Source organism: Paramisgurnus dabryanus, chromosome 5, assembly GCF_030506205.2.
Source record: "Paramisgurnus dabryanus chromosome 5, PD_genome_1.1, whole genome shotgun sequence".
NCBI classification, from domain to species: domain Eukaryota; kingdom Metazoa; phylum Chordata; class Actinopteri; order Cypriniformes; family Cobitidae; genus Paramisgurnus; species Paramisgurnus dabryanus.
Genome location: NC_133341.1, coordinates 48,918,931 through 48,939,765, shown reverse-complemented (window position 1 = coordinate 48,939,765; position 20,835 = coordinate 48,918,931). Strand labels below are relative to the sequence as shown.

Here is a 20,835-nt window from a genome sequence, read left to right as displayed (position 1 = left end):
AATATTTTGATTAAAACACTCAAATAAAACTTAATTTTGAATAAACTTTGACAGAACAATGAACACATACTAGATTCCTAATTAATCAAATGTTTTTAACAGAAACCTCTAACAGGAAAAGCTGCGTGATGAAGTGAAACTAAAGGGTTAATAAACACAAACCGAAGCCCTTTCTATTTGACGCACTCTGCATAATATTAAGCCTTTATACAACATAAATGTACAATGTGCTATCTGCATAAAATGCAAGACTTCAACTAAGGTTTCAACTAAGTTATCTAAAAAAAAAAAGTTTAACTCGCTTTGTGGATGTGCATCAAAAACAGCGCACTTTTAAACACGTCCAGTCAAAGCTCAAGCTTCATAACATTATGCAGCTTGATGTGTTTTGCTATCATTTTAGCGTTTAGCTGTGTCGTGTCATCCTCTTACCTCAGTCAAGATGTAATGGTAATGCTCGTATGGCTCTCTGGTATCTCTTGACATTTGATGTTTAAATATGAGATGATAACCCATTGAACTTTTGACGGCGCTGTACATTTTGCACCTGACTGACTGTATTTCCAAAAATCACGACATCCTTTTAAACCATAGTGCCTCAGTGATGTGAGTTGTGGCTGGCTTCACGGGATCGGGATCAGGGGCTGGCGGGCTGCCGCGCATTGCGCGGATCGGCACGTTTCTGCGGTGCGGTCGCGCGGAATTATCTGTTTGTTTTTGAATCACGCATGGTAATGTTACTGATGTCATACGTCGGTCTGCGTAGCTTGACATGACGTCAAACACGCATCTCCAGACCCAGTCTTTACTACCATATGCGCTTGTAATGCTAACCAGACATCCAAATGCTGCCATATCCACAATAAATAAATAAATAAACCCACATGATCATCGTTTTCGTGATCTATCATCGATGCCACGTTCGAGTACTCGAGCAATCGAGTACTCGTGCCCATCCCTACTAACAATATCTATAATGTGCAGTCGCCTGTAAATGACGTTAATATCTACGTTACCCTTTGTTACCGCCTTTTCTGACGTAAAAACCACATGACAACAGTGTCATGGACAAATGCGAAAAATTAATAGCGTCTGTCGGGCCACTCGCATTTTTTACGGGAAGTCTGTTCATCTGAACACTTAATTCTGTGTTGTGTTAACAAACCATCGTATTGGACTCATACTGTAACATCTATGACTAACAATTGCGTTTTGAACATTACATGAAACCTTACATAATGAAAAAAACAATGTCATCAAACACAAACATTTATAAAACTTGATAACTTTACCTCATGTGTAACATGATTTCTCATTCCCGTCTGATTGATGGCCATCAGCATTTGAGTTAAAGACAACAAATCCCATCAGTCCACGCTGCGTAAGAGCACCATTAATCTACGTCATTGTTATTGATTTGATATGGCGCCCTCTCGTGGCACGGATTATACAAATGTGACCAGTCACGGAAAGTAGGGACACAAGTCGGATCTGGGCATTTTGAGTTATTCACAGATTCTGAAAGTGCAGTTTCTAAGCTTTCCAACGATGTGTAACACATGGAAATCTGATAAGATTTGGAGAAGTTGTGGCCATTTGAATATAGGAACTCAGAAATACTCAAACCGAGAAAATCGAGACGAAAGGGACTCTTCTTTTCAGCTGGGGGAGACAATAGGGCTCATTTACATCTCATTTAGCTAAGCCATGCCCCCTGTAAAACCCTTTTTGAGATGTTCTAGCATCATATGTAGTATTTTATGAACAAATGACAACCCGCAAAAATAAACATGACTCTTTTACCTTTGTGGGGATCACAAGTCGAATCCAGTCTGTTTCAGATTATCCAATGACCATTATTTGTCCACAAATGCGTATAATCCGTGAAATATAGATTGTTTACATCAGATTTCGCATGAATGTCTGGTAATACAATATAATATATAATCTGAAGACTATTTAAATCGTAACATGTAAGGGTATATGAGCTTACACCCCGTTAAACACATGAACCCGCCTTCAAAGTTTGTATTTAAAATAGGGAAGTAGTATAATAGATCATCCAAACAGCGCCGTCGAAAACGTGACATCCTTTAGAGAGGTTACCAATTGCTCGCTCGTTCCTCCATCAGCCAATGACTTCATGGAAAATATTGATAGACAAAACATGTAGCCAATTATATGAAGAATACAACTATATCTGTGTAACTTCTGTGTGTTTGGACTCATGCTGCGCTGCAAGAACTGACATACAGATGACGTCAAAGTACCGCGAGAGCGAGTCGAAATTAAACTACTCCGTAAGATTTCTTGAAGTGCTCTCGCGGTACTTTGACGTCATCCGACTGCGGCGCCGCATAAAGTCAGTGACGCGGCTGACGTACGATGCGGCTGACTGTTATTTGTTCCGCCCCAGCTTCTTTTATTTTTCTTTTGTTTTGTGCGCCCGAGCTTTACAGTCTAAGGAGACGCAGGCTATAAGTTTGAAAAAAAAAAAAAACTTAGCAAACATGTCTGAGGAACAGGGCAGCGCGTCACTACAGTCACGTGACTTCACGCTCGAGCCGGAAGAGAAGACAATGCTGAATAAAGTCGTAATTCTGCTATTTTTGGACCAAACTGTATTTTCGATGCATCAACACAATCTTACTGACCCACTGTTGTCACATGGACTACTTTGATGATGTTTTTTCTGGACATGGAAACCATACATAGATTTTCAATGAAGGGGAAAGCTCTCGGACTAAATCTAACGATAAAACATCTTAAACTGTGTTCCGAAGATGAACGGAGGTCTTCCGAGTTTAGAACGACATAAGGGTGAGTCATTAATTACATTATTTTCATTTTTGGGCGAACTATCCTTATTTAGTAGTCACGCTGTTCCCTTTGGGGGCGGAGGCGAAAACACAAGCTTATACAGTATGTAAATATACACACAGACAATGACGCCCCCCGCTGCACGCTAGAATCTCCGGAAAAACAAGCCTATTTTAACCGCAAAATGTACGCTTTTAAATATACAAAAACTGCTATCTCAAACATGGAGAGGCTTCTTCGTGATCTTAACTAACAGATTCTGCAATAAAACAAAAATCACAAATTTCGAAAAAAAAACTTTGTTTCTCATTTTCTCGAAACTTGTGCTGCCGACAAATTGCATCTTTATCCAAACATTCACTTCAGATATAACAGATTGTAGGTCATACCTGCATGAATTCTTGTCAAAACAGATATTTTTAAAGCTGTAATTTTGTGTAGATGTCTATATATATCGGGGTTGCTCACTCGCGCATTTGTGTGCATGCGCTTCAGACATCAGGAAGATCGCTTTTGAGTCTTAATAACTCTTTTAACATCAATCAGGTCCCAAACTTTATCTCTCTTAATAATTATTTTAACATCAAGCAAGTCCTGCAGTCTATTTTCTATCATTTCTGCATGCTTTAAAAACGAAACCAAAATACGAGCAACTTGAATGAAGATGCATTTTTGCTTTAGACTATGGATTTGGGACGGTACACCTCTCAGGAAACATACAGTTAAAGATTATTTTAGATATTTAATGACCATTTAGAGCATTGGATTCGCTAGACAAGAGCTTAATGTTCTTATTTTAATGAAAACCTCTGACTCATCTAGACAGCGCGGGTCACTTGCTGCGTCTTAATTTATCCAGCTGTGCTCTAGACCAAGGGTCAAACAGAAATTGCATGTTGCGTTAATCGCGCGTTAATAAAATTTGTGGCGTTAAAATGAATTTGCGAATTAACATTAATTTTGACTAGAGCCTGACCGATTTATCGGTTTGCCGATTTTATCGGCCGATATGAGCCTGTCGCAGATATATCTGTATCGGCGTATAAGCCGCAGATATGAAGCCGATATGAACGTTCCTTACAGAAGACATTAAATGCTTTTGAAAGATATAAGTACTTGTTTGTCCAGCAGAGTGCGCCCTACTGGTTGCTAATGGTGACCCAGGTCACTCACTGTAGTGACACCAGCCAATCCCCACCCCCTTCACTACAGTCAGTCCCTCAGTTCAGGTGGTGGCAGTCACGCGGTTTCATCACAACATTTTACACCTGGTATTAAGACGCGCTTTGGTCGATTGGATTATAAGTGGACGAGAAAGACACATTCCGGTTTACATTTTGTGTTTTTAATCCGTCTCTTTTGTCCACTTGCGAGTTGTTTAAAACGCAAGCGGAAGAAATGACGCGCTTTAACTGCCGCACAGTCTGTGGGAGTACAGCTGCTTGTGCTGTTACTGAACATGCTCATTTCAAAGCAATTGATAAAATAAGCTCGCGCAACTTTACACCCTCGCTAAATTAAAGAGGCGGAGAGCAGACGCTTTAGTTTTATAAAAGTTTAAAGTCCCGGCAGAACACTGTGGGTTTGTGTTATAAAAACGTTGTGCAGTACATTAAACATAAGCCTACATCATTATGTTGTCAGCAAGTCAAGCATTGTCGTCTTAATGGTAAGTTTCTAATTAATTTGTGAAGTACATAACTTATTGTAAAGCTAATAAACAATGACTTTATAAGTTTCCATTTTCAAAATAAGCCCAATATAACATTATTCTCGTCAAAACTGACAATCATTTAAGTTATATGTATTTTGTTTTGTTTGTGTTTTAAAGTTATTTATAATTAGTCAAGTTTACTGTTTTGTGCACTTATATCAGAATCATTTTGGATATTAAAGTTTTTGGTTAACTTGTAAAACACACCTGCCTTACATATCTTTGTCACGTCATTTTAAGTGTTTGATCACCACATTTGTGAGTGATCATTGCAAAAAAAGTATTTATATATAGTATATTCTGTTAATGTATATAGTGTATTATATGTACAGTAGCCTGCTGTAGTATAATATACTGTAGTATATGTGTACTGTACTATAATATACCCATAAAGAATATCGGCCGATATATCGTTATCAGTGTTTTTTTACTCCCTAATATCTGTATCGGCATCGGCCCCAAAAAATGCATATTGGTCGGGCTCTAATTTTGACAGCCCTACTAAATACAAAAGACATCACATGCAACAAAATACTGTTTTGTCCACTTTGAACGCTTTTGCCCCGATTACTTCTCGAGGGGATGGTCTATGTGAAAGGCGTTAAAACATGAGCGAGAGAAATTATGGGTGTTTGTGTGTGTGTGTGTGTGTGTGTGTGTGTGTGCGTGCGTGTGCGTGTGTGTGTGTGCGTGCGTGTGTGTTTTTGTGTGTGTGTGCGTGCGTGTGTGTTTTTGTGTGTGTGTGTGTGTGTGTGTGTGTGTGTGTGTGTGTGTGTGTGTGTGTGTGTGTGTGTGTGTGTGTATTTACATTCTATATCATGGTTTCACTACAGAGAAAGTTACATTTCTGTTGAACATTCCTACAAGGCTCATTATGTGGCTCATTATGCAACTCTTTTGTTTTGCTCAGCTGACAATCTCTGATTATTCAGGAGCTTTCCCGCCTCCACGCATATGGCCTTTCCCAAGCAAAAGTGTCTTAGAAATTGTAAATCAATAAATTGTTTTATGTGAATGAGTAGACAGAATGATTTTTATATAATTTTAAAGAAAAAACTCTACACTACTAGATCCTGTTTTGAAAAGTCTTGGGAAAACATGTTTAGAATGAGTTTTGTGGAGTTCTATCAGTGACTTAAAAATTTAGCTCAAAAATACAAACATGTACATACATGTTGATCATATAATATTGTAGCCCAGTTTGTGCTGAACACAGTGTTATGAGACTTTTGCCATTAATATGTTTTTAAGCAACTGAAAAAAGCACAAATATCAGTGCATGTCAAAACTTCCCCAGGGCCCTAAAAACCCTTAGACCCCAGAGTGTTAATTAAGAACGTTTACTTGGTTCTCTTTAGTTATGTGTAAAAAAAATATTTTTACTACTTTAATAGCTTAAATTGCATTTGATTCACTTACTCTGCAATTGCCGGTTGGTGCTGGCCAATCTTCAGGTGAATGAGACCTCTTCTTAACCAGGCCCATTTATCAGAGCCAGGACTGGCTGTCTCAGTCACTGACTGCAGAATTGTCAGGGCCCCTTCCTAAACCCAGACCCAAATAAGTCAATGCGTCCACTGAAAAGTAACTATGATCTAAGTAGGGCTGCACGATAAATGGCATGCAATATCATGCGCATCTCCTCAGTAATGCCAGTTCCTAGATTAGTAGTAAATCGCCATCACCTGCTTTCAGATGGAGCAGCATTTACTACACAGAGCTGTAGTTTACTGACAAGTTTGGCTATATCACAAACATATCGCAGGCGATACGTCTGTGATAATAAATGCGAAATTGCCCTGATTGTCAGTGAACTACTGCTATGTGTAGTAAATGCCGCTCCATCTGAAAGCAGGTGATGGCGGTTTACTACTAATTGAGAAACCGGCATGCACGTGGCTATCACATGCGATTTATCGTGCAGCCCTAAAACTAAGAGCATCTAAAAAGTACCTACAGCCATACAATCTTAATGTAACTGGCCTTGGTTCACTTGACATTTGTAGACTCACCATGTCTCCCTGTTCCATGCTCAAGTCCACAGCAGCAGCTCCAGACTCTTCATCAGAGGAATCCAACTCAAAAGCTCTCCTATAGCAGCCTATGGCCCTGTCCTGATCTTTTTCAACATCCCTGTAGTAATGGCCAAGAAAACGGAACACTGAACAAAGATAGGGGTCCAGTTTAGCAGCCTGAAAACAACAGAAAATAAATCAGAATTTATTCTCATTCATATATTAGAGAGTGACACACTAGCAAATGCAGGATTCAGGTCACAAAGTAGAAAGAATTATTACAGTCAATTACACAAAGCAGTTATTATATCAACCAACTAAAGACAAACTGAGTGCTGTAGACAAAACTAATAAAGTTTGTTACATCTGAGACTACTTTTTCACCTTCAGTAAATGTGTGTAGGATCTTTTACGGTCCCTCTGAGTCTCCTCTCTCATGTTCCAGTACAGTTGTCCCAACAGGAAGTAAATCTCCCCGTTCTCTGGGTTTCTGGATAAAGCCTCCAGAAAGCTGTAAATCAGAGAGCATCACAAAACTCAAAAACATCAGTCTTAAGTTAGTGTTTATGTAGGTGTGTATTACTTTATTGATCTAGAGTATACAGTCATCTCCATAAATATTGAAACAGAAAAACGTTTTAAGTTATTTTAGTTCTTTACCAAAATGTATTCCAGTTGCAGTATTTAAGTAAATATTGGCTTAAAGTGCACACTATCAGCTTTACATAGAGGGTATTGACATTCAGAATGTCTGAAGGGTTAAGGAATTACAGACATTTACAATGTAACTGCCATTTTAAAGAGGCCAAAAGTAATGGAACTGATGACTTTAAACTGTTTTATTGACGGGTATGGACAATTTGTTAAATCATTTGAAGCCAGTTTAAGGTCTTGAGTTGATATTAAATGTGGCATTTGCATTTGTAAGCATGTGGTTAAGGGACATCTCCATGCAAGTGATACAGACCATATTTAGGTTTCTAACACAACAAATCTATCAGAGAGATAGCAGGAACCTTAAGATACCTTAAGACCAGATAAACAATTTGTTACATTCTGACTAAAAATAACACACTGGTGAGCTCAGCAACATAAAAATCCTGTATGTCTATATAGAATAACAGTAGTAGATGATCTCATTATACTCTCTATGAAAAAAAAAACATTTACAATGTCCAGACAAATGAAAAACACTATCCAGAAGGTAAATATAGCATTGTCAATCAAAACAATAAAGAGAAGATATTTCAAGTAGAAATAAAGAGGGTTCACTACAAAATACAAAAGCTTCAATAATAGGAAGAAGAGAATAGACTCCTAAAAAAGTCAGACAAACTCTAAAAAAAGCTTTATTTGGAGAGTTAAAACTAATATTAACCTGTATTATACTAATAAGAATAAAAAGGGTGGAGAAGACTAAGAACATATCATGATAAGAGCAGACAACATCTTCAGTAAAATAGTGTTCAGGCAGTGTGACTGCATTTCCATGCATGGCTTTCTAAGGCACTGGTTCGCTGGTGTTTTTTTGTGATGTAACAAAATACAAAAGCATTCAGATACATTTTTCACTTCTCTAAATGTTGTGAAGGGGTTTTTCTTTATCATGGAGAGGATAATGCGATCATTCACCACTGTTATCCTATATAGACATACAGGATTTTTATGTTGCTGAGCTTACCAGTGTTTTTTTTTGTCAGAATGTTGATCTCGTCACTTTTAAGGTTCCTGCAATCCCTCTGATGGATTTGTTGTGTTTTTTGAAACATAAATATGGTCTGTATTACTTGGATGGAGATCTCCCTGAACCGCAGGATTTGAGTTCACAGCCACAGCTTCCGAATGCAAATTACACATTTAAAATCAACTCCAGACCTTTAACATGCATCAAATGATTTAACATATAGCACATACTTGTATAAAACAGTTTTTAAGAGAACTGTTCTATTACTTTTGGCCTTTTTAAAAAGAGGGAGTTAATTTTTAAATGGCCGTAATTCCTAAACTTTTCATCTAAATTGGATGTGAATACTCTCCAAGTGAAGCTGAGAGGGCACTTCAAGCCTATATTTACTATATGTCTGTAACTGGAATACATTTAGGTAAACAGCTAAAATAACACAAACCATGCTTCTGTTCCAATATTTACGAAGGTGTTTATGTGTGGGGGGGGTATTCAAACCTCTCCTCAGCCTGATTGTGTTCGTTTTGTGCAACATGAATTAGTCCTTTAAGCGTGAGACCCTCCACAAATCCTGGGTGAGAGCTTCGCAGCTCCACAGAAACCTGCAAGAAGTTGTTTTACATATGTTTATGAAGATGTTTTACATAAAAATAACCAAAAAGATAAATCTGGTTATAATGATAGAGAAGTTTTCACCTGAAATGCTTCCTCACAATAATCTTTTTGCAGAAGAGCTCGTCCTTGTAAAGCTAAAAGCACTGGGTCATTTCTGACATTTGAAATCTAAAATAAGAGAAATAATTTTTTATTTTTATTTTATATATACATATACACAAACAAACTATATGTATGTATGTATGTATGTATGTATGTATGTATGTATTAGGGTTGTGACAATTAATCGGGCAAATGCGCATTTTCTCAATGAATGAATGAAAAATTGCCGTTTAAATAAAACTCACACCAGGGACAGTTGTGACATTTTAAGACATCACCTGAAAAGTTTAAAAACAAGAAGTCTTGGTATATTCCATGTATTAAACACTCGACTGACTGTCCCACTGTAGATATACTGGTATGTTTCTGTGCTTTTATATTTGCGCATTTAAGACCTGTCATTACAGAGAAACAACATGAAACGATTGAATATAGTTTCATGTGATGTATCAGGACACTTCTTAATTTCATCCTCACACTGGCTCACACATAAAATTATGACCGTAATCATCATGAAAAACGCCAGCTCCAGTTCAGTGACATTACGCGCAGTAAGTTGCAGCCATAATTCGCGCAAAGCATCATGGGGCGTAGGAATAGTGTGGATAGAGTGAAACTCCAAATATTGATTAAATATTTGAATATATGGAATGAAACTCTAAATATATGGAATGAAACTCTGAATATATAGAGTGAAACTCTTAATAAAGGGAATGAAATCCCAAATATTGATTATATATTTGAATATATGGAATGAAACTCTGAATATATGGAATGAAACTCTGAATATATGGAATGAAACTCTGAATGTATGGATTAAATATTTGAACGTATGGAACAAAACTTGAATGCATGGAATGAAACTCAAATGCATGGAATGAAACTCGAATGTATGGAATGAAACATGGGGATAACTATGGAATGAAACATGGGGATAACTATGGAATGAAACTCTGGAATGTATGGAATGAAACTCTGGAATGTATGGAATGAAACTCTGGAATGTATGGAATGAAACTCTGGAATGTATGGAATGAAACTCTGGAATGTATGGAATGAAACTCTGGAATGTATGGAATGAAACTCTGGAATGTATGGAATGAAACTCTGGAATGTATGGAATGAAACTCTGGAATATATGGAATGAAACTCTGGAATATATGGAATAAAACTCTGGAATATATGGAATGAAACTCTAATGTATGGAATGAAACATGGGGATAACTATGGAATGCAACTCTGAATATATGGAATGCAACTCTGAATATATGGAATGAAACTCTGAATATATGGAATGAAACTCTGAATATATGGAATGGAACTCTGAATACATGGAATGAAACTCTGAATACATGGAATGAAACTCTGAATACATGGAATGAAACTCTGAATACATGGAATGAAACTCTGAATACATGGAATGAAACTCTGAATACATGGAATGAAACTCTGAATACATGGAATGAAACTCTGAATACATGGAATGAAACTCTGAATACATGGAATGAAACTCTGAATACATGGAATGAAACTCTGAATACATGGAATGAAACTCTGAATACATGGAATGAAACTCTGAATACATGGAATGAAACTCTGAATACATGGAATGAAACTCTGAATACATGGAATGAAACTCTGAATACATGGAATGAAACTCTGAATACATGGAATAAAACTCTGAATACATGGAATGAAACTCTGAATATATGTGACCCGTCACGGAAACCAGGGACACAAGTCGGCAGCACAAGTTTCGAGAAAATGAGAATCAAAGTTTTTTTTTCAAAATTTGTGATTTCCGTTTTATTGCAGAATCTGTTCGTTGAGATCACGAAGAAGCCTCTCCATGTTTGAGATAGCAGTTTATGTATATTTAAAAGCGTACATTTTGCGGTTGAAAAGGCTTGTTTTTCCAGAGATTCTAGCGTGCAGTGGGGGCGTCATTGTTTGTGTGTATATTTACATAATGGATAAGCTTGTGTTTTTCGCCTCCGCCCCCACAGGAAACAGCGTGACTACTGAATAAGGATAGTTTGCCCAAAACTGAAAATAATGTCATTAACTCTTTCCCCGCCATTGACGAGATATCTCGTCAATTTAGAGAAAACGCTTCCCCGCCAATGACGAGATTTTCCGTCTTTCCGCAATACCGCTATTATCCTTTTTAAAACCGGAAGTATTGCCCTATGGCAAGCTGCTGCATGTCCGTGTCTGTTTTAAAGATCGCTCTGAATGGGATCTCTATGAAAAGTCCGTCACAAATATGAAATTATTTTTGCTTTTTGCTCAAAATATGGTGTTTTTGCAAAAACCTACCCATATTCAAAAGCTGATTGCAAAAGAACCACTAAAGGTAGGATGAAACGTTTTTTTTTGTTTGAAAGCAGAGGGTCTGTTCTTTCATGTGGTATATTGTATGTTTATTTATTTAAAGAAGAACATTTTCTGGAAGGCATTAAACTTTGGTGAAAATCATGAAAAACGCTGGCGCTGGCTGGCAACTTTTTTTAAAAACGCTGGCGGTGAAAGAGTTAATGACTTACCCTTATGTCGTTCTAAACTCGGAAGACCTCCGTTCATCTTCGGAACACAGTTTAAGATGTTTTAACTTTAGATTTAGTCCGAGAGCTTTCTGTTTCCTCCATTGAAAAACTATGTACGGTTTCCATGTCCAGAAAGGTAATAAAAACATCATCAAAGTAGTCCATGTGACATCAGTGGGTCAGTAAGATTGTGGTGAAGCATCGAAAATACAGTTTGGTCCAAAAATAGCAAGAATTACGACTTTATTCAGCATTGTCTTCTCTTCCTGCTCGAGCGTGAAGTCACGTGACGACTTGTGACGTGGCTGCCCTGTTCCTCAGACATGTTTGCTTAGTTTTATTTATTTTTTTCAAACTTATAGCGTGCGTCTCCCCAGACTGTAAAGGAAGCTCGGCGCACAAAACAAAAGAAAAATAAAAGAAGCTGGGGTGGAACAAATAACAGTCAGCCGCATCGTACGTCAGCCGCAACACTGACTTTATGGGGCGCCGCAGTCGGATGACGTCAAAGTACCGCGAGAGCTCTTCAAGAAATCTTAAGGAGTAGTTTAATTCCGACTCGCTCTCGCTGTACTTTGACGTCTTGCAGAGCAGCATGAAGTCAAACTCATAAGTTACATAGAGATTGTTGAACTCTTTATATAATTGGCTACATGTTTTGTCTATCAATATTTTCCATGAAGTCATTGGCTGATGGAGCAACGAGCGAGCGATTGGTAACATCCCTTAAGGACTTCACGTTTTCGACTGTGATTTTTTTGGATTATCTATTATACTACCTCCCTATTTTAAATACAAAATTTGAAGGCGGGTTCATGTGTTTAACGGAACGTAAATACCGGAGTGTAATCTGATATACCCTTACATGTTAAGATGTAAATAGTCCTCAGATTGTATATTAAATTGTATTACCAGAAGTTCATGCGAAATCTGATGTAAACAATAGTGGACAAAAATCATTGGATGATTCACACATCTGAAACAGACTGGATTCGACTTGTGATCCCCACAAAGGTAAAAGTCCTGTTTATTTTTGCATGTTGTTCACTCGGACTTCTGTAATAAAATACTACATATGATGCTAAAACATCTGTATCTCAAAACGGCTTTACAGGGGGTATGGCTTAGCTAAATGAGATGTAAATGAGCCCTATTGTCTCTCCAGCCAGGGAAAAGGGAAAGTGTTAACTTTTTACTTTCTCAAATTTCTCAGCATTCTCTTTCTTGAATGTGTTACATTCAAATGGCCACAACTTCTCCAAATCTTATCAGATTTCCATGTGTTCCACATCGTTAGAAAGCTTAGAAACTGCACTTTCAGAATCTATGAATAACTCAAAATGCCCCAGATCCGACTTGTGTCCCTACTTTCTGTGACTGGTCACATATGGAATGAAACTCTGAAAATATGGAATGAAACTGAATATATGGAATAAAACACGAATGTATGGAATGAACCTGGAACGTATGAAATGAAACTCGAATGTATGGAATGAAACTTGAATGTATGGAATGAATGTTTAAATATATTGAATGAAAAACGTCTTGGTTACGACTGTAACCTCCGGTGCCTGAAGGAGGGAACAAGTCTTTGTGTCGATGAAATTACACTAGGGGTTTGACCTTGGGAGACCAATCGCTCTGATTCTCTATATAAAAGGCCAATGAAGATTGGCAAATGAAATACGAATGAAATTTACATACCGTGACTCCGCCCGGAGATCCAGATATAAAAAGGAGGCTTATAGGGGAATTCATAAAATTTTAGTGCTAAGGAGCCGATCTAGGACCAGCTGGTCAGCGGGAGGTCAGCATTGTGGCATGAGGGACACAATGTCTCGTTCCCTCCCTCAGGGAACGGAGTTTACAGTCTTAACCAAGACGTTCCCCTTCTGTCACTCACTCGACATTGTGTCGATGAAGTGACAAAGGGAGTGGGAAAAATCAATCAGGATCAAAAGAGAGATCACCATGAAGAAATATCTGCTCCCCGCAAGCTGCCCTAAGAGAAAATAATACCCAAATTTACCGCTAAGGGCAAGTGCAACAACCAGGCCCACAGCCATCAACGGGGTTGGGTGTTTGGAGCAGACAGCACCTGGGATCATACGGTTTATACCAGGGGTCACCAATCCTGGTCCTGGAGGGCCGGTGTCTCTGCAGAGTTTAGCTCCAACCCTAATCAAACACACGCAGCTAATTAGGGTGCTTCAGGTGTGTTTGATTAAGGGTTGGAGCTCAACTCTGCAGAAACGACCGGTAGCACTGGACCGAAAGAAGAGACTGATAATTGCGTCTTCACACAAACAGCCACAGAGCAGGAGAATCTTCAGGCGATATATGAGACACACTCATCAGGATCGGCTTTGAAGAACAAAAACTGAATGAAATCACCTATTGGCCTCCGTTTTTACCTGGATCTCTGGTTGGAGTCATGGTATGTATATTCCATTTGTATTTCATTCGCGCCTCTTCATTGGCCGTTTGTATAGAGAATCAGAGTGATTGGTCTCCCAAGGTCGAACCCCTAGTATTACTTCATCGACACAATGTCAAGTAAGTGACAGAAGGGAAATCTTAATATATGGAATGAAATTTGAATATATTAAATGAAATATGACGTCATCAAAACGACCCCTTGTGTTTTTCATGTGTAATTGATTTTTCCGTAAGGTGTTTCTGCCAGAAATGCGTTAACTATGGCTGTTTCTTAATATGTCTTTTTGTCTGTACTTGTGTTCTTATAAAACGTCATTAGTTGCGGCCCAAGTACTGTTCCAATTCCAAGCTCGCATTAGGCCATAAGTTCACATAACATCCCCGGATGTGTTCTTGATTACTAGGTGGCACTACAACAAAACTGGGCATGCCCCCTCAGTTCCTGACTGGCATCACAAGTACCAAGTGTCGTGTCAATAGGCTTAAGTTTGTTAAAGATACAGCCTCAAATCTCCCAGATAGCAATGAGTTGGCGGACCACCGGCGGTGCTCTGGAGGCAGTAAGCATCATAAGGGCGTAATCGCAAACAGTTCTGACGGCGGACCGCAAGTAAGGGGAGTGACATATTCGGCGGCAAACGTTTCATCCCCGCCAGCGGGGACGCACCTATAGCCGACAGCTTAGGGCTGGCGGCAAACAGAAGTCCTGCGGATATTTTTTGCTATCTGGGCTGTTTTTCCGCGCTCTACGTAAAATTTGTTGACGTGGTTTACAGAAACAGATTGGCGCATCAACACGAATTCCATTCGTTTTTGCCATGAGTGTCTCTAGATGCTACTTACCAATTTTCATGGCAATCGGGCAAAAGTAGGAAATGAGAAGAAATGCCTCCTCAAAAATCTACTTGCTGCACAAACTGCCACAGACTTTTACAAAGGATTACTGTTCTTGAAACAAAGTTACTTGCAGGACTACCAAACCAGACAGAACACACAACAGAGCTTCAACATCATGGACACCCTCAGCATACAGCCGGTGAGTCTCATGAATCTAATGATCAACACACTAGTCAATGGTACAAACAGGGATCGAGACCCAAAATCACTCGAGAAATCAGACTGTCACGAGCATCACATATTGCCGCAGTAGCTTCCTCTACCCCAGATACAGCTATGACAAGGATTGCAAACACTGGCTTTCTACCACCGCCTATACATCTTGAGAGCAAATTTGAAGTATTGATGAATATGAGTGAGGAATCCCCAAACGTGATAAATGTGATTGAACACCGATCAAATTAGCCAGCAGCTAACACTTATGCTAACTGCCGCTCAAGATCGAGCAGACAGCAGCACTCAGCACAGACCGCATCAGAGCCTAGAAATCTAATAATGGGTGACTCCATTATCTACTTCTGCCTTCATCACCCTTCAGCAGTGTGTGCCAATCCACTCAACCTGAATGGCGCACACACACACACGGACAGGGTATGAATGACCACAGGACTTCTCTTCAGCACCTAAATGGACATGCCGTTGACAGATCCCACAAGGACAGATATAACACCACCCAGCCACAACAACCACTGCTCATGGACACTATCCTGCCTACAGAGCTCACCCATGGATTAAAGTGAAAAAAATTCTTCTGACTGAAATTTTTTTTCAGGCCAAGTCATATTACTTTAACTAACACTTTATGTAGGCGAGACCAATAGCATTTTAAGGGGAGATTTTTTTGCCATTAATTCCATATTAAAATCTCCTGTGGCATATATAGCTGTACTTCGCATGGCATTTCAGACTAAGGCAAAACAGCAAAACAAGAAATAATTAATGCTTATTCTCTATATTTTTCATTGTTTGTTCATGTTATATAATGCATTTACTTATGTGAACAAATACAACTTTTTCATGTTATATTATTCAGTACACATAAACGAAAAATGCAGGATCTGTTCTGTTCACACAATAGCTTACAGTCACAGTAATAATACAGTAACGTTATGTATGAATATAAATCCTGAAAGAGTAACTCGAGTTAAACTAGTGTACAATTCGCACAGTATGTCTGTAACCATAGTGACAGTTGTAAATTGAATGACTGTGCTATTTTATGCGCAATGTTTCTGCTGTTTACTTTCTCATAAGACCTAAATGGTCATGTTTATGAGGATACTTGCAAAGACTGGATTTTTGACGCATATGTATATTTAAGGCCAATAAAGTGGCAAAAATAATCACAAGCTCAATGAGAAGCGAATGCGCGGCTTGCGTGCTCCTCTGACACAGAAACAGCCGGCGCAATGTTGTTCGTGTTTGAATGCTTAAAATCACTTGTTTTTAAACTCCGGTGCTTAAATATATGTACAAATGTTACGTTTTTGTGAACACGCTCAAATGCAACTGCAAGAACCGACAGGTGGATGACATCAAAGTGCCGCAAGAGCATTTCGGAAGCAGTTTCCTCTTATGATTCCTCGAATCGCTCTCACTGGATTTTGATGTCATCTGCCTCTTGGTTCTTGTGGCGCCACACGAAGTTTACCCACGAGTTTAACAAACCCGTTGTATCAGCCACTGGTTAGATCAGCATAGCAGTTAAAACGGGACGCGCGTAATCACGTATGGCAGGGGTTCTCAAAGTTTACATTCAAAGGTCCAAATCTGAATTCCCATAATTTTCATAGGTCCGGAAAAACTTTATGTAAATCATTTGTTTATATAACAAATCAACACAAATAGTTTGGGAAAAACATAAGTGTATTTTGCATTTAAAGTTAAAAAAATAAATAAATAAACACAAGAAATATGCCAAAAGTAACCAGGTGCAAAAAACAGAGCAACCTAATTAGAGAAATGGCACAGTTTGTTCTCCATCATATGCATTAACCATGGCAAAAAAAAGTTTCCGCTCTTGGGCAGAAACTTAATATGTGCTGCAGACGAAATATTCCTCATTTCGCTAAGCCAAGTCTATCTCCATTGGTCTTTTACACCTTTATCAAAACATCGGAGCCTTCCTGCATTATAAGTTTGTCCTTGCTAGCTGAAATAAAGATTTACCTCAGCTTAACGTGATACAGCCAGAAAACACTGAGTGGATCCGGTGCGTAGTGATTACTGAACGCTTACAGTGGAGAGAGGAACGTGATTTCGCTCAACTCCAGGCTTTGATCACATCCCACTTAAAAGGTGAATCCACGTCGTCTTTATAAAAAGTGAATTTAATAATTTAGCAATTGACGGAAATCCGTCTAGCGATGGAAAACTTTAATCCATGCTCACCACAGTCAGACTGTGTCAGATTAGAACTGCTCCAAGATTCAGCACCCAAGGACGACTTTCTGGAAAACAGCCAGGGAAACCAGGACAACATATCACAGCCTCCAGTCATATAAGAGCAACAGGACATCTCACTAGATATGTCATTTCTCTCTCCAGCATCCCTGTTTTTGCCCTTCTCTGGAAAAATGGAGGAACTGGTTTATGCTGGAACTAAATAGAGGTCGACCGATTTATTGGCCAATTTTTGGCATATTTAAAAAAATCGGCTTTGGCCGATTTTGCTGCAAAATTAGGCCGATTAATAGGCAGGCGCATCTGCAGGCACCTAAGCGTTGTTGTAGAACTCGTGACACTGCCTCTTGGCCTGGCAAATTCGATTCCTTTTAAGGATCCGGGTTATTGTGAGTCACTCACTAAAGTGATCCAGGTTGTGTGATTCACTTGAGTCACTTGAGTCAGTATTGCTAAATTGCCAAGGAAACTCAGTACAGACCCACTGGTAACCGGCTGATCCACGCGACTCGAGATTCTCAGAGCCGGAAACCTTGCAGACTCGCAGACCATGGACATGAGACTCGCTTTACAGATCCACTAACCGGCTGCTTCGCATGGATCAGCCGGAGCCGGTTAGTGGATCTATAGAGCGACTGAAGTCTCCTCAAAAGCAAATCCACAACAAAAGCCTTTCACTTCTGAAATTACATGCTTATAGGTTTTAGGTTTGGTGTGTATGGTCGACCATTTAAAAAATAAACCTAATAACAATAGCATGTTACTGTCCGTGCAAAGATTAGGCTCATTTCATGTGATTAATGAGTGATGATGATCTTTGTTTGCGTGACAGAGAGAGCAGAGCCGCGCGTGCACGCTTTCTGTCTTTAAACTGTCTCCCTGCTTTTATTACTCAAAACAAAACTGATTCGATGGCGAAAGGTCGGAAGACCAAATCATATCCACCGAGGAAATGTTTTTTGTGTTGTTACAGTAACACTTTGTTTACAGTATTGCGCTGCTCAGCCTGGATTACGCGTCCGATTCGCGAACTGACTCCTTTGAACGGATTCGTTTGAATGAACGGTTGAAACAACAGATCTGTCCCAACACTAAACTCACAAGACGACACTGTCAGCACAATCAGTCACTTATAGCGCCTCAGAAATGAGAATGTAAATGTGTTTAGAAAGATTTGCCCTAAATAACAGTCTCAACTAAAAAAACATTCTATTACATGATAGAAAGTCTAGGCTTTCTCAAGCCGTGAGGCAAACCCATCTAATCTGCTGCCTGTTACATGTCAAACTAAGATTTCTGTCAGGGAAAATATTTGTACTGTTAAATTAGCACTTTTAAAAATATGTTCACTTAAAAATAAATCACTTCTAGTCAGCGACTTAATAACCACAAACAACCTGGATTTTATGTTTCTAAATGAAACATGGCTAGAAGAAAGCTACAGTGCAACAGTCCTTAATGAAACAGCCCCTCCTAACTTTACTTTAATGAGTGTCTGCAGAACTGTGGAGGTGGAGGTGTAGCTGCTCTTTTTAAAGATGTCTATCAATGTAAGCAAGTGTCATTAGGGAATTACCAGTCTTTTGAATATCTAGGTATTGTGTTAAAAGGTACTCCATGCATTCTACTTATCATTATTTACTTATCATTATTCTCCATCATTTGTTGAGGACTTTACAGAACTGTAATCAACAATTTCCTCAGAGTTTGACTGTTTTGCAATTGCTGGAGATTTTAACATTCACATAGATAAGGCTGAAAGCATTATTGCAAAATTGTTGATTATTATTAAAGCTAGATCTATGTCTGTTAAAAAGAGATGCTTAAATGAGAACACCAGTATGCTATTTATGAAGGCTATATCTTTAACACCAAGCATATCTACGGACTCTGTTGATTTTCTCCTAGATTCCTTTAATTCGAAAGTTAAAAGTGAAATCAATGATATTGCTCCTGTAAAAGTCAGGAAGGATAATGGCAGGTAAAAATCACCTTGGAGCAACTCAACAGCAGTTCAGAATATGAAAAGATAATGCAGAAAAGCTGAGCACATGTGGCAGAAGACAAAACTTGTAGTCCATTGTAATATCTATGAAGACAGTCTTTGTGTTTTCAATGTGGAACTAGGCGCTAGACAGACTTTCTTCTCAAATATTATGAACAGCAACATAAACGACACACGCACTCTTTTTGCTACTGTAGAGAGACTAACAAACTCCCCAAGTCACATTTCAAGTGAAATGCTCTCAGACAGCAAATGCAGTGAGTTTGCTTACTTCTTCTCTGAGAAAATCAATAATATCAGAAAGGTAATCAGCACATCCGTGAGCTGCGCCGGGGTCGGACAAATCAGAACACATCATCAGAAAGTAGTTACTATGTCTGATTTTGAAGTAGTTGATGGTAAAATTTTGGAAGAAACAGTACAGCATCTTAAAACATAAACCTGCGCCCTGACACTCCACACATCTTTTTTCAAAAGTGTCTTAACTGTTCAAAAAGAGATCTTCTAGAAGTGGTAAATTCATCACTTATCTCTGGGACTTTTTTCATAACTTATCTTCTGGGATTCAACAAGGTGCTGAAAGCATTCTTTAGAAATGTTGGCCCATATTGATAGGATAGAATCTTGCAGTTGATGGAAATTTGTGGGATGCACATCCAAGGCACAAAGCATTATCCTGCTGGAAGTAGCCATCAGAGGATGGGTACATGGTGGTCATAAAGGGATGGACATGGTCAGAAACAATGCTCAGGTAGGCCATGGCATTTAAATTATGCCAAATTAGCACTAAGGGGCCTAAAGTGTGCCAAGAAAACATCCCCCACACCATTACACCACCACTACCAGCCTGCACAGTGGTAACAAGGCATGATGGATCCATGTTCTCATTCTGTTTGTTGTTTTAGGTGCAAGACAGACGTTAAAATGGCTTAAAGACATGCTAACATAAAGCCTACATTAATAAATGCTTTTAACATTAATTATTACACGGCTCTCTGGAATGCTTGATTCTGATTGGTCAGTTGAGACATTTGCAGGTTCGTTCTTTTCAAATAATAACCGCTCCAAAATAATAACGCATAGCCGGACTACTTGCACGAGTAAAATCGCTCCGTGCCAATAAAGATCAATAAAGATTACTGTCTGTTTGGCGCCATCTTGTGACAAACACTGGACAACCACGACAAGACACAGAGAGCTTACTGAGACTGAACTTGACAAAATAGAGCATGACAGCTACGAAGCCAACACACAAAAAAATACAGAATGGGCATTAAAACTTCTCAAAGACTGGTTAAAGAGAAAAAAATGGAGACAGACAAGTATGAAGCAGAGGATCTTAATAAGGTATTACGATCATTTTATGTATCTGTGCAAAGTTTCGCAGAAGGATAAAAATGTTAATTTAAAACAAATATGCCAATAAAATGTTTCAAATTCATATTCATGTCCAGTTTTTTTTCTTATGTGGCAAGTAGCCGTGTAATAAGCGGGATAATGTAGAGGCAGCCGGTAGTTATTGGGAAATAAGCCCCGACAGTGTGATCAGGACCCGACGCGAAGCGGAGGGATACATTATCCCTTACTTAATGCTG

General features: G+C 38.8%; 1 protein-coding gene across 2 annotated transcripts in view; it reads right to left on the bottom strand.

The window, feature by feature from the left end:
* The window catches only part of skic3 (SKI3 subunit of superkiller complex), a 271,172-nt gene that overhangs the window by 213,933 nt on the left and 36,404 nt on the right, over positions 1–20,835 (bottom strand). For both annotated transcript variants that reach the window (XM_065284603.1, XM_065284604.2), the window contains exons 12-16: positions 8,930–9,016; positions 8,732–8,835; positions 6,934–7,060; positions 6,547–6,726; positions 5,954–6,078 (exon numbers count right to left, since the gene is read on the bottom strand). In XM_065284603.1, the coding sequence (XP_065140675.1) occupies positions 5,954–6,078; positions 6,547–6,726; positions 6,934–7,060; positions 8,732–8,835; positions 8,930–9,016 (623 nt within the window). The remainder of the gene's footprint in view (positions 1–5,953; positions 6,079–6,546; positions 6,727–6,933; positions 7,061–8,731; positions 8,836–8,929; positions 9,017–20,835) is intronic.